This window comes from Petaurus breviceps, unplaced genomic scaffold (assembly GCF_028583685.1).
Source record: "Petaurus breviceps papuanus isolate PSGF00001 unplaced genomic scaffold, PetGlider_PUasm1.0 37, whole genome shotgun sequence".
Classification (NCBI taxonomy): Eukaryota; Metazoa; Chordata; class Mammalia; order Diprotodontia; family Petauridae; genus Petaurus; species Petaurus breviceps.
The window spans coordinates 88,446,193-88,458,580 of NW_027186296.1; the positions used below are offsets into that span (position 1 = coordinate 88,446,193).

Here is a 12,388-nt window from a genome sequence, read left to right on the forward strand (position 1 = left end):
AGACAAATATAAACAAAACAAACTATACACTGCAAAAAGGAACTAATTTGAGAGAGTGAAGACTCTGGAATTAAAAGGGGTTGAGGAAGATTTCCTGTAGAAGTGGAGATTTCAGTTGAGATTTAAAAGGAAACCAGGGAAGTTAGTAGCTGGTACATGTCTCCAAAAGCCCCATGTTGTCATCTAATTCTATCTTCCACTCCAATATTTGAGAGCGAAGTGGTCTATCTTCTTACCACTTGTTTCCCAAATCCTTACTTTCTCTAATGAGCTCCATTAATATCTCTCATCTTTAATCTTTCCCTTTCTACTGGCTTTTTCTCCCCTGACATTAAGCATATTCCAGTCTCCTAAATCCTAAACAAACTTTTTCTTGAGTGTGATTACCGTCCCCTCAAGTTTTCTTACAATAGCCCTATGAGGCAGGTAATGCAAATGCCTCTATCATTTTACCTGTGAGGAAATTTAAACTTGGAGGTTAAGTGACTTGTCTGGGTTACAATGCTAGTGACCATCAAAGTCAAGACTCGAACTTGTGTCTTTCTGACTCTGAGTCCAGCATTTCTGCCACTACACCAACCTTCTCCTTCCTTCTTTCCACTGTCAAACTTCTTTGAAAGAATAATCTACATCTTCTCATCATCTATTAACTCCTTATAATCTGATTTCTGTCTCTGTCACTCTGCTAATATATCAAATTGCTAAATCTCTTAACAATGTAGTGGTCAAATCTGGTGGGGGCTTTTATCCTCTCTTGCCCCTTCTACAACTTTTGATATAGTTGATTACTCCTTTCTTGACAGCCTTTATAGATGCTCTCTCCAAATATCCCTCATATCTCTGTTGTTTTCTCTTTGTCTTTCTCATTCTCTATCTCTCTTTCCGTCTCTGTCAATTTCTTTCTCTATCTTTCCCTTTCTCTTTCTCTCTGTCTCTTTCTTGCTCTCATGGTTTAATTGTTCCTTCTATGTACGTGGCTCTCAATAAATATAGTTCAGTCTTTTCCCTAAACAGTTCCTCATTTCTAATTTTTAACAACTATTTTCTTCTGCATGTCCCATTAGCACCTCAAAACTTAGCATTTCTAAAACGGTATTCATTTCCTTTCCGCCCAAACATATCTTTCCTCATTTTCCCGATTTTCTTGATAGTAAAATCATCTTCCCAGTCACTCAGACTTGAGACCTTGGAGTAATCATTGATTATACCTCTAAGACTAATTCCTGCGCACACATCCAATCAGTTATCAAGTCGCATTATTTCTTTTTACACAATAGTGCTATCTCCCTTCCCCTAGCTACTACACTACTTTCTACTCTACTTTCTACACTACTTTCACTCTAACCCAGCCCCTTACTCCTCCTACCTAGACTAGCGTAAGAGCTTCCTAATTTGTCTCCCTTGCCTCTAGAGGCTCCCCATTACTAAAAGAATAAAATATAAACCTTTTAGCCTAATTTTAAAGCCATCTACTATATGACTTCCACCTATCATATCTTTTCCTTTTATTTCACATTATTTTCCTTCCCACACACTGTGTTTCAGCCAAACTAAACTACTTATGTCTTGCCCTTTCTTGGCTCCCAGCATTCACACAGGGTAAACTCCCCGCCTTCCCCAATGCCTGGAATGTGTTTCTTTGTCTCTGCTTTGTTAAATTATTGTCTTCTTTCAACACTCATCTGTAATTTACACTATTCCTTCACTCTCATGAAGGCTTCCTTGATTTCTCCCAACTGAAGTGCTCTGTTCGTCAAATAGAGCACTTTAGATCCCCTTCCCTTTTCCTTTACCACAGTTGGCCTTATATCATACTGTTCTTTTTTGTGTAAGTTATATTCCTTTCATTAGATTCTAATCTCTTTAAAGCCAAGGACCAGGTCAGTATTCATCTTTGTTTTTCTAGAGTGCTTTCCATGTTGTGAGCTACCGTTTGTTGAAATTCTAATTGTATTTTTTTGGGAAACTGTTACTCTTCATACAAATACATATGGCAGCTTCTGGTTGACCCAAACAAAATTGCAACTTGAATATTTTAATCTTCAACAATTCTGGATAAGTGAAAATTTGTCATATTGAAAAATCACATTTATTTTCTCTATAAGTTTAAACTAACAGCTGTTCCCTTGCTGGTCATAGCAAGACAGTCAAATTTGTTTTTCTTCCTTTATTGGAGTGTAATAGCTAAAGAATTATTCAAGGGGGGCAGTATGTGTATGTCCATCATAGAGCTGTTAATTTTATGCTTGTCTTTTGAGATTTTAGGATTACAAATGAGAGGCCTGAAAAGGACATACAGTTGAATGCCTTTATTTTTATAGATTATGAAACTGAGGCATGGAATGGTAAATGACTTGCCCAGAGTCACAAAGGCAGTTACAGGGGATGAACATAAAGTTATGCCCTCTGACTCCAAAGTGAACACCCAGAGAAGTCAGAGAAAGTGTTTTGTTCCGGGCTCTTGTCAGTTTTGTCTTTTTTCTATAAAGTAAGGGTCAGGAGATAAGGTGTCCAAATCTGCCACTAACTGGATGTGTGACTTTGGGCATGTTGTATTTTCCCTCTAAGAGATGGTTTCCTCATCTGCTAAATGAGGGTGTTGGATTAAATAACTACCAAAGACCCTTCTAATCCTGAGATATTTCTGGGTAGACTTTAGCATGTTTTATTTAAATATTTGTGATGTGATAGGAATAAGAATAATTATATGTAATAATTCCCAGTATTTATATATTGCCTTAAGGTTTGCCAAGTGCTATCTATTCATGTATTATATCATCTGAGCCTATCTTTGCAACAACTCTATGAGATAGGCACTATTGTTATTATTCCCATTTTACAGATGAGCAAATGGAGTCTGAGAGTGAGTTTTGACTTTGAATTTCCCAGCATCACATAATTCCTTAGGCAAGGGGCGACTAGGTGGCGCAGTGAATTAGAGTACCAGCCCTGGAATCAGGAGGACCTGACTTCAAATCTGGCCTCAGACACATAACACTTATTAGCCGTGTGACCTTGGGCAAGTCATTTAACCCCAATTGCCCTGCCTTCAGCCCCCCCCCCCCCAAAAAAAAAAGCAAAAAAAATTCCTTAGGCAAGATTTGATTCCTATATCCTTGCCTCTAAGGTCTATCCCCTATCCACTGTGACACCCAGCTGAAAATGTATATAGGGATATGAAGCAGTGTCATATAAGGGACATAGGGGTATCCTTGGGGTCAGTAAGACCTGAGTTGTAATCCTTAATCTGCTGGTGCCGCCCCAGGCATATCTCTAAGACAAAAATCACAAGTGAGTTTCTAATGGGACATTGAATGATAAATATAGTTCAGGGCCAAAAGAAAAAAAAAAAGGGTATAGGGAGTCTCTTTTAATTGGTTCTATGAAAACATGAGGTTAGATAGAATGATATTTTAGGCAGTTTGGGGGACTAAAAGCTGCTGATCTCTACCATTAGCTCAGATTTTCACTGATTAGTGAATTTGTACCTCAGGTTGTCCTCCATCTTCCCCACCCCCACCCCCCTATGTCTCTGTCTCGTGTGTGTATATGTGTGTGTGTGTGTGAGAGAGAGAGAGAGAGAGAGAGAGAGAGAGAGAGAGAGAGAGAGAGAGAGAGAGAGAGAGGCAGAGAGAGAGGCAGAGAGAGAGAGACAGAGAGAGAGAGACAGAGAGAGAGAGAGAGACAGAGACAGAGACAGAGTCACAGACACAGACACAGACACAGACAGACAGAGGCAGAGAGACCTTTTCAGTAAGGATTCAAGATGTAGGGTTTGGTCATATATTAATGACGTGAAACATAACTGACCAAGGCAATTATTAGTAATTATTTATAATGATGCAGTTAAGCCGTGTTCTACTTTTTTCATAATAACCTAGTGAGTTCAGTTGTTCAGTTGTGTCTGACTCTTTGAGATCCTGTGGTCTGTAGTATTCCAGGCCCTTCTGTCTTACTGAAGTCTATTCAGGCTCATGCTTGTTGCTTCTATAACACTCTATATCCATCTCATTCTCTGTGGTACCTTTCTCCTTTTGCCTTCAATCTTTCCCAACATCTTTCCCAGTGAATCTCATCTTCTCATTATGTGACCAAAATATTTAAGCTTTCCTTCCAACGAATCGTCTGAATGAGCCAGGTAATACAATATTCTATCCCCATTATTTTTTTTTTGCCTTTTGTTTGGGAGGGGCAATTGGGGTTAAGTGACTTGCCCAAGGTCACACGGCCCATTTTTGTGTTAAGTGTCTGAGGTCAAATTTGAACTCAGGTCTTCCTGACTCCAGGGCCGGTGTTCTATTTGCTGTACCACCTAGCTGCCCCATCCCCATTTTACAGATAAGGGAACTGAGTTTCTGAAAAATTAAGCACTTTACCACATGGCCACAAAGCTTGTAAGTGTCAGAGACATAATTTGTACCAGGACTCCTGATTTCTAGGCTCAGTACTGTATTCATTATGCCATGCTGTCTCTTATTACTCAGAATGTGTTTCTATATCATAATTGACAGTGTGTTAGAGAGGGCTCATATGGCTTGGCTGGGCATCACATCTCTAAGCAGCTCTTCCTAACTAGATGGGCACTGAGCTTTTTCCTTGACTCTCAAGCTGGCTTCCTGTGCTGGTTTATATAAAATTCACCAAGTAGAGTTTACAGGTAACAAAGAAGCAGACGGTGTTCTAATCATAAAATAAATACCCTTCAATAAAAATTCATGTATAGTCCCTTAGACACACACACACACACACACACACACACACACACACACACACACCCCCCAATGGAATCTGAATCTGGGTGAATTTCCAGTGAGGGGGGAATGTCTTTCCCTAACACAGAAAAATGCCTCCACAGTCAAGCAAGTGAGGAATTTCACCTAAAAACAAGAGAATGATCCTTGTGGTTTGATTTTCTTGTCAACGATTTCCTTCAATGGGAGGTTATGCCAAAGTCTCTGGGGAAATGTGTGAGAGATTTTGAAAGTGTGAGCCTTTTTCCAACCAGATTTGTCAAGGGCATTTTGTTTTATTTTTGCTCTTCCATTTCAGAAAGACGGGGTAGTTATTTGGGTGAGACTGTGGTCTAGTGGTTACAACTTGGGACGGTGAGTCAGAGCCCCCTGGCTCTGACTATTCCTAGTTCTCTGCTTGAGTCACCCGCCCATGAAGGCCTAGCCCCAAAAGTCACTGTGGGCCACTGAGCATATTTTCTTGAGATATGTTATTTTGGATGTCTCTCTTTGCCAAGTTACTTCTTAGATGTAAGGGAGATTTTCTGCTTTATAGTTATTTGCAGGACTTTTTTAGCCACCTGCTCTTACAAACAAATAAAAAGTTGAGTGTCAGTTCGTCCATCTGTTGTACAGAATGTAAAAGGAAGAGATATCTTCTCCCAAGGAGGTGGAGTTTGTGATAGTTTTATTATTATTTTAAAAATTACTCTTCCTTTAAAAAAATTAAAAGACCCATTAACTGTGCCCAACATGATAGTTATGTTCATCCTCTTCATCGCTTTCACGGGGGGTGAGAGAGAGACAGAGACACATAGGCCATCCCTGGAGCATTGGAAGTCTACATAGAACTGAATTGTATGCACATAGGAACAGGACAGGACCTTGAGAAGCAAATTTAACTCCCTAATTTTGCAGCTGGGCAATATTGAGTCCCACCCAGAGAGAAGAAATGATTTGTCCAAGATCAGATAGTAGGTGAATTAGAGATTCTGAGATGAGGACCCAGACTTGCCTGATGATTCTCAGTCTTGTTCCTTTAGGATCATATTGGGAACAGCAGTCTTTTCAGCCCAGTCTTTCCCACCTCGGCCATCATCCTGGGAAGCAACCCTTATGGAGATACAGCCTGGTAGCTAGTTTCTGCAGATGTGATAAGCCATAGTTAGTAAAGACCTAGAAAAGAAAGTCTTTCTTCTTTCTCACCACCAAAGTCCTTAGTTAGCATTGTCATAGAGTTCAACATCAGATCCTGCTATCATTTTTCCCTTTAAAAAATGACATTAAAGAAGAGGTCTTACTATCTGCATTGCCATTATACTCTAACAACCAGGGGACTTTTCTATTGACTTGCAGCTGAAATTTTCCATATGTGCTGTATCCTCCTTTAGAATATGAACTCCTTCAGAGTAACATTTATTTTTCTTTCTTTCATATCCCTATTTCTATTTCAGTGATTTGTGCGTACTAGGTACTTAATAAATGCTTCCTTCCTTCATTCATTTTCTTTAATTTTAAGTTGGAAGGGACCTTAAAAAGGCTATCTGTCCATTCTTACCCTCGCATTACATAGATGAAGAAACCTGAGGGAAAGCTAACTTAAGTGATTTGCTAAGGGTCACATAGGCAGGAGGTAGCAGAGCCAAGATTTGAACTAGTTTGCTCCTTCTACTTCATTCTTTGCCCTGCACAGTGCTTCTCCCCCAGTTTCTCAAGAGACTTGATGAATCCAGTAGATGAAGATGGCACTGATTTGTTCTTTTGCCTTTTTTTGGGGGGGGGGCCGGCAGGGGAGGGGAAGGTAGGGGTGTGGTGAGGGAGGAATTTGAGTACTTGGCAATGTTTACCTTTTTCCTCTGTGCTGACATTTTAACAGACTCTAAAACCCGCTTTGATATCTCTCAAGCACATTGGCATAACCTGTGTTTGGGGTCTTTGCACAGAGAGAGGCCTAAAGCTTAACTTAAGCTCCCTAAGACATATCATAAAACACTATTTTGGAAAAAACCCTAATGATCCATGATCAGAACATTATTATTAAACAAGGGATTGAAATGTTTAAGCCTAGATGGTCTTATTTTTTAAAAAATGAAAACTGAGTCGAGGCCATTTCATCGGTTTTCAGTGCCGTAATTCCCACAGCCCCTTTTGATTCCAGTTTGCTGAAAAGTTTAATGTTTTTGTAGGCAATTCATAATTTCCACGTTGAGGCGGCTAAGGAGGAAGAGAGCCTGAGCCAGTGGTGTTTTCATAGCAGGATGGTGGGAATTTTTTTTCCCCCTCTAGAATGTAAAATGAGTGTCAGACTTCTGGGAAAAATCTGGTGAGAGGTATTCCTAGCCCTACTCAAATCCAAGGCACCACCTTCTTCAAGATGTATTTAGGACCCCAAAGAATAGAATTTCCTGCTAGTTAGCATCACAAGGAAGGAAAGGATTTTCCTCTTGGCTGCAATAGGACCGAATTTTCATTTTCCTTGTTATTAATAAGGACCTATTGCAGAAGAGGACAAAATCTGTCAAATCCATCTTTTCTTTCTTTTTTTCTGGGGTGGTGGTGGTGTATATATAACCACTTCCTCATCAAGAGTCCTGACCATGTCTTCAGCCGGCAAGACTGTCCCTAGAGTTTTTGCTTTACAATCTCCAATGTCATTCATTGATTTGTGGGGGCCATGCAATTATGTGTCATATCATGCCATTGTTAAAGTTGTGGGGGGTGGGAGTGGGGAGAGGAGGTGTTTGCTCCAAGGTAACTCTGAAGGCCTGTATGCCCTTTCTTCACCATCTGGATTCAGTTAGCTGTCTCTCGGTAGTGGGGCCGAGTCTCATTTCCTCCGACCAGTAATGTTATATAGGCAGTGATCCTGTTCTGCCCTAACATAATTGAAAATTATGTGTATTGTAGGCTCTCAGCGCTGAAATGTAGGCTCGTAAAAATATGTGGTGCAGGTAGCCTGTGGAGATTGGATCTGGCACACAATGAAGCTTTTATGTAAAGTAAGAATTATAAGCCTTCACATTAATATTGCATTATGGGAATGACAATTCATGGGTGGAGGGGTCTTTGAGGGAGGCCTGGCACATAGTAGGTGCTTAATAAAGCCTTGTTGACCGACCTTGAACAAAACTAATGCTTCATACTTTATCAAAAGAATGAGCTTCTGAACACAAGCAGATTTGGCTCGTGTGGTGTTCGAGGTAGAAAACCATTCCTTGGTCTAGGCCGCAGGAGCTGCTTTTAGAGGTGGGTTGAGGTCCAATGTGACTTTGTCTTGGCATTTTTGTTTTTAAAGTTGTGGTGGAGAGGTGAGCATTGGCGTGCTGCCATTTTGGTAGGCCTCAAGGAAATGACTCTGTGGAGTGGTTTTGACCAGTGTAGCCCATGTGTTTATGTGGTTGGTGCCCCCTGAGTGAGAATGGGAAGAAGTCAGAGGCACACAGTCTCCCCATAGCAGGCTGAACAAACTTCCATAGTAGTCAGAGAATATTAGAGATGGAAACAAAGTTAGAGAGAGCAACTGGTTGTGCTTCTTCGATTTTAGAGGAAGAAAATGAGGCTCTGACAAGTTGTGTGATGTGCCCATGAGTCTGTAGGCAATGGCAGCATTGGAAACACAGGTCCCCATATATTTATCTCTGGGCATCAGACTGATGCTGTGGTGTCAGACTAAGAAATATAATTTTTGGTGTTCAGATCCCAATTGTTCCTTTTTTTCTGCCCTGTCTAGAAATACGTGTTGTTCTTCTAGGCTGTTGAAAAAAGTACCTTCTTTACCTGGGATGGAGGTGACCAGCCTGGAAGAAATCCAAGATCTTTAAAAGTTTAAGTCTTCAATCTGCTTACTTAGGAATCTATTTTAAAAAATACCTTAAGAGGGTCACTTGTTTTAGGAATCTTTAACATGATTATGCCTATAGCTTTTAATTCAGCAAATATTTGTTTTTATATTTATTTTTACTATTTTATCTTACTATTTGCTTATTAAATATATTTCCTTGATGTATGCTCAGTCCTAGGAGAGCGCTGCCTAAGCAATTCCTTCACCTGGGGCAAAAATAGTTGTGTTGCAGACAGCATTGTCAGGGATGAGGTAGAAGATGTGATTGCAGGAGTAGCCATGCCATGAGAGGGCAAGTCTGACCCCTGTAGATTCTGACTTGTGGCCCTCTGGGAGTTGTGGTGGTGGTGGTTCCCCAGAGAAGAGTACCACAATGATGGCGATCCTTAGGGTGGTGCAGAAGACTGGCCAAGGGATCAAGGGCACAAATGACCATGAGATAAGGGGAGGGGCAGCAGTCTTTGGACACCTATAGGAAGAAAATTGTTAGCCTGTTGTGTTCCTCCTTCTTCCTCCCTCCGACCCCCACGTTGCAGTCCTGGGACCAGGCTTTTCCCTAGTTCTAACCTTGGATTAGGTCCTCTGGGTGATGCAGAGATGAATAAGATGTGGCCCTTGCTCCTTGCTCAATGAAATTTATAATCCAATAGGGGAATTAAGGCATTTACATAAATAACTTAGAAAATAGAATATATATATATATATATAAGCGCTCAAGGAAGGTGTGGGACAATGTGCTATTGATAGTTCCAAGGAAGGAGCATCACATTTAGCTTCAGGGGAAGGGGGAAGGGTCAGAGAAGGCTTTATGGAAAAGATGTTATTTGATCTGGACCTTTATAAAATGGATAACATTTCAGGAAGGTTCAAAGAGTATTCCAGCAGTAGGGGCTGATCTGAACCAACATTTGGATTTTCCTCTGGGCAATGGGTTACTATTCTAGGTGGATGAGATTACTTTGTGTAGGCTGCATTGGAGAGAGAAAAGACTGCAAGTGACGTCAGAAAGTTAGGATAATCTTCTAGGCAAGAAGTAATGTAACTTGAAGTAAAGTAAATTACTTTAAAGTAATTCTGTGCGAATAGGAAAAGGGTCCAGATGGGCATAGAAAGCACACAGTAGTGGTAGGCAGAAGATCTGTGCTTTGATTTCTTGGCACTCCACTTGCTTCTTGTGTGACCTTGGAAATAGCATATTACCTCTGGACCTCAGTTCCCTCATTTGTAAGACGATTGAGATTAGATTTAGTTATATGACCTTGAAGGGCTCTTGAAGGGCTCACTCGCTCATGGAGCAAGTGTAGCCCTGTTTCTTGGTAGTGCCCAATATAACCATAACAGGAGTACATTGTCTAATTCAGGAAGGTTGGGGCAAGATTTAACCTAATGGTTCCTTTATTCTCAGTCTGAGGGCCAAATATGTATCTTCATTGTGTATATTTAGAAATGTCTGGTCTTTGGAAAGCATTAGCGTGCAAGACACATTTGTTACCAAGGAATATATTTGTTTCATAGTTGATTGGGCTGGAGGCTGAATTATCTCTTAGTCTCATTGAATGTGTAAATCAAGGACAGTTACATACTTCTCTTTCAAATAAAGGATGATTATTATAAAAATGAGGATAGTCTGCTTAAAGGCAGATTTGGAATGGATGGTTTCCTTCTACATCACTGTCTGAGGTATTGTGGTACAGTAGAAAGAGTACCAGATTTAGAATCAGATTTTGGGTTCATATACCAGCTCTACGTCCAGATATCCTTGGACAAATCACTTGACTGTCTTTGGACCTAGGATTCTTCATTTGCAAAATGAGATGACTTCCGAGATGTCTTCCAGCTCTCTGTCTGTCTGTCTCTCTATCCTCTTTCTCATCACACCCCTTTCCTCCATTATGATTGGGATAATATTAATGGGATCATTCAGGGTAACAGTCTTTCGAAGTTAACTATACAATATTAATTAAAAGGTGAAATCATTCTTTAAAAGTTGGTTTTATCTTTGGGCTTGCTAAGCAACGACCATACCAATGGGAACCTCTTATGTTGTTTTGTTATGTACACGCATGCACGGGCACACACACGCATACGCACGCACTTACTCTGTTTTTCTCTCCCATTTTTGTTTCTCTTTCCAGTATCTCCAGATGAAATGGCCACTGCTTGATGTTCAAGCAGGGAGCTTACAGAGTAGACAAGCCCTCAAGGATGCAAGGTCTCCGTCTCCAGCACACATTGTTGTAAGTAATCTCACAAAGACAATTCTTGCTGTTATTGAGAAAAGTTATTTTGATGTTAAGAGTTTTGTATTACAATTTTTCCTGTCTTTTTTTTTGAGGGGTACATATGTGCAGGGGAGGCAAAAGAGAGACATAGGATGGAGAGTTCTCTTGAAAGTAGTATTATTCCTAACGACCTCCTGGCTGGTGATATATATAAGAAGTAGCAAAACCAGAAATTTATGCTCTTTCCCAGTTTTGTGAATTTTTCTTCCACTTTGATTTCTCCTGGGTCCAATCTGAATGGAAAAGCTACTCGAAGGCATGAGTATGTCATTACCATGGTTCTATGAATGACATCAAGGAGATGATAAAAAGCCAGATTTCCCTTCCATGGCCTATGATCCTCCTTCCTTCCCCTCCATTCCTGGATAATAATGGGCAGGAGGTGGGGGAGGAGGGAATCAAAAGCCCCAAAGGAGGGAAGTCCTTCATTTTTAGGTTTTTGAATGTAGCAATATCTTTCTCACACAAAATTAGCAAAAGATTCTCTATACCTAAACATCATTTAATGATAGAGTAAAAATGAATTTTAGAGACTAAGGCTTATTTGGTATATGCGGTTGTAAATTTTGTGGCTGTGATGTCAGAAACAACTTGTGATTAACACCAAGCAGTGACCACATTCATGAAGGGCTTATGTCCACATATATTTTTAATGCACTTTCTTACTAAAGAGTTTGTAGACATGGAAAGCAGAGTTTGTAAATTAACCTCTTGAGAAGATAGCTTGTACTTATTAGAATATTTCCTTCTCTATATTTTATCATATGTTGGACTTTATATTTTAAAAATAATTAATGGATGGCACATTTTTATAATTAATCTATGACAGGTAGAATTATGCAAAACATGGAACTATTCATGTATATTTTATTGAGGATCATAAAATGCTATCTTTGTATATTTTGCCTCTATTATGTTTAATTTTTAAAAATGAGATTTATTATATACACACTTTTTAAAAGAAAGTCTTAACACAGTGTGGTTAAAATTTATTTAAAATCTTGAAAATATCTTCTCATGCAAACCACAGCCATTTGAATATATTTTATTCAGAGAAACATTCCTCTCTCCAGTTTAAATAGTGGTATAGAATGTAGCACAATAAAAATAATAATGTCGTTAAAAACATTTTTTGGTTGGTGTTATTGTGGACAAGAGGTAGCCTGGCCTCATGGATGGGGGCTTAGCTCTGGAGTCAGGAAGCCCTGGGGGTCAGATTCCACTTCTGACACATAGAACTGTGTGATCATGGGCAGGTCCTTTAACTTCTCAGAATCCCAAGTAACACTCTAAGACTTGTAAGTTATAGATCAAGAGTCCCTTTGGGGCATTGGTAGATGGAAGTTTCCATATGTGTGATTCTCCATTCTCCTGAAGATCAATTACAAGACTGCACCAAAAAAATAATAATAACTATAGATTTTCCTTTTCAACATTAACAACTTGGGTAGCATGAAAAAATGAGAAGTAGAGCACTATTTGCTGTGAACTTTGTCTTAAAACTATTTCTTTTGTTCATCCAGATAGAATTGCTT

The 12,388-nt window shown here is 39.7% G+C and overlaps 1 protein-coding gene across 34 annotated transcripts in view; it reads left to right on the forward strand.

The window, feature by feature from the left end:
- The window catches only part of TCF7L2 (transcription factor 7 like 2), a 460,229-nt gene that overhangs the window by 304,512 nt on the left and 143,329 nt on the right, over positions 1-12,388 (forward strand). For all 34 annotated transcript variants that reach the window (XM_069098962.1, XM_069098963.1, XM_069098965.1 and 31 more), the window contains one exon: positions 10,707-10,808. In XM_069098962.1, the coding sequence (XP_068955063.1) occupies positions 10,707-10,808 (102 nt within the window). The remainder of the gene's footprint in view (positions 1-10,706; positions 10,809-12,388) is intronic.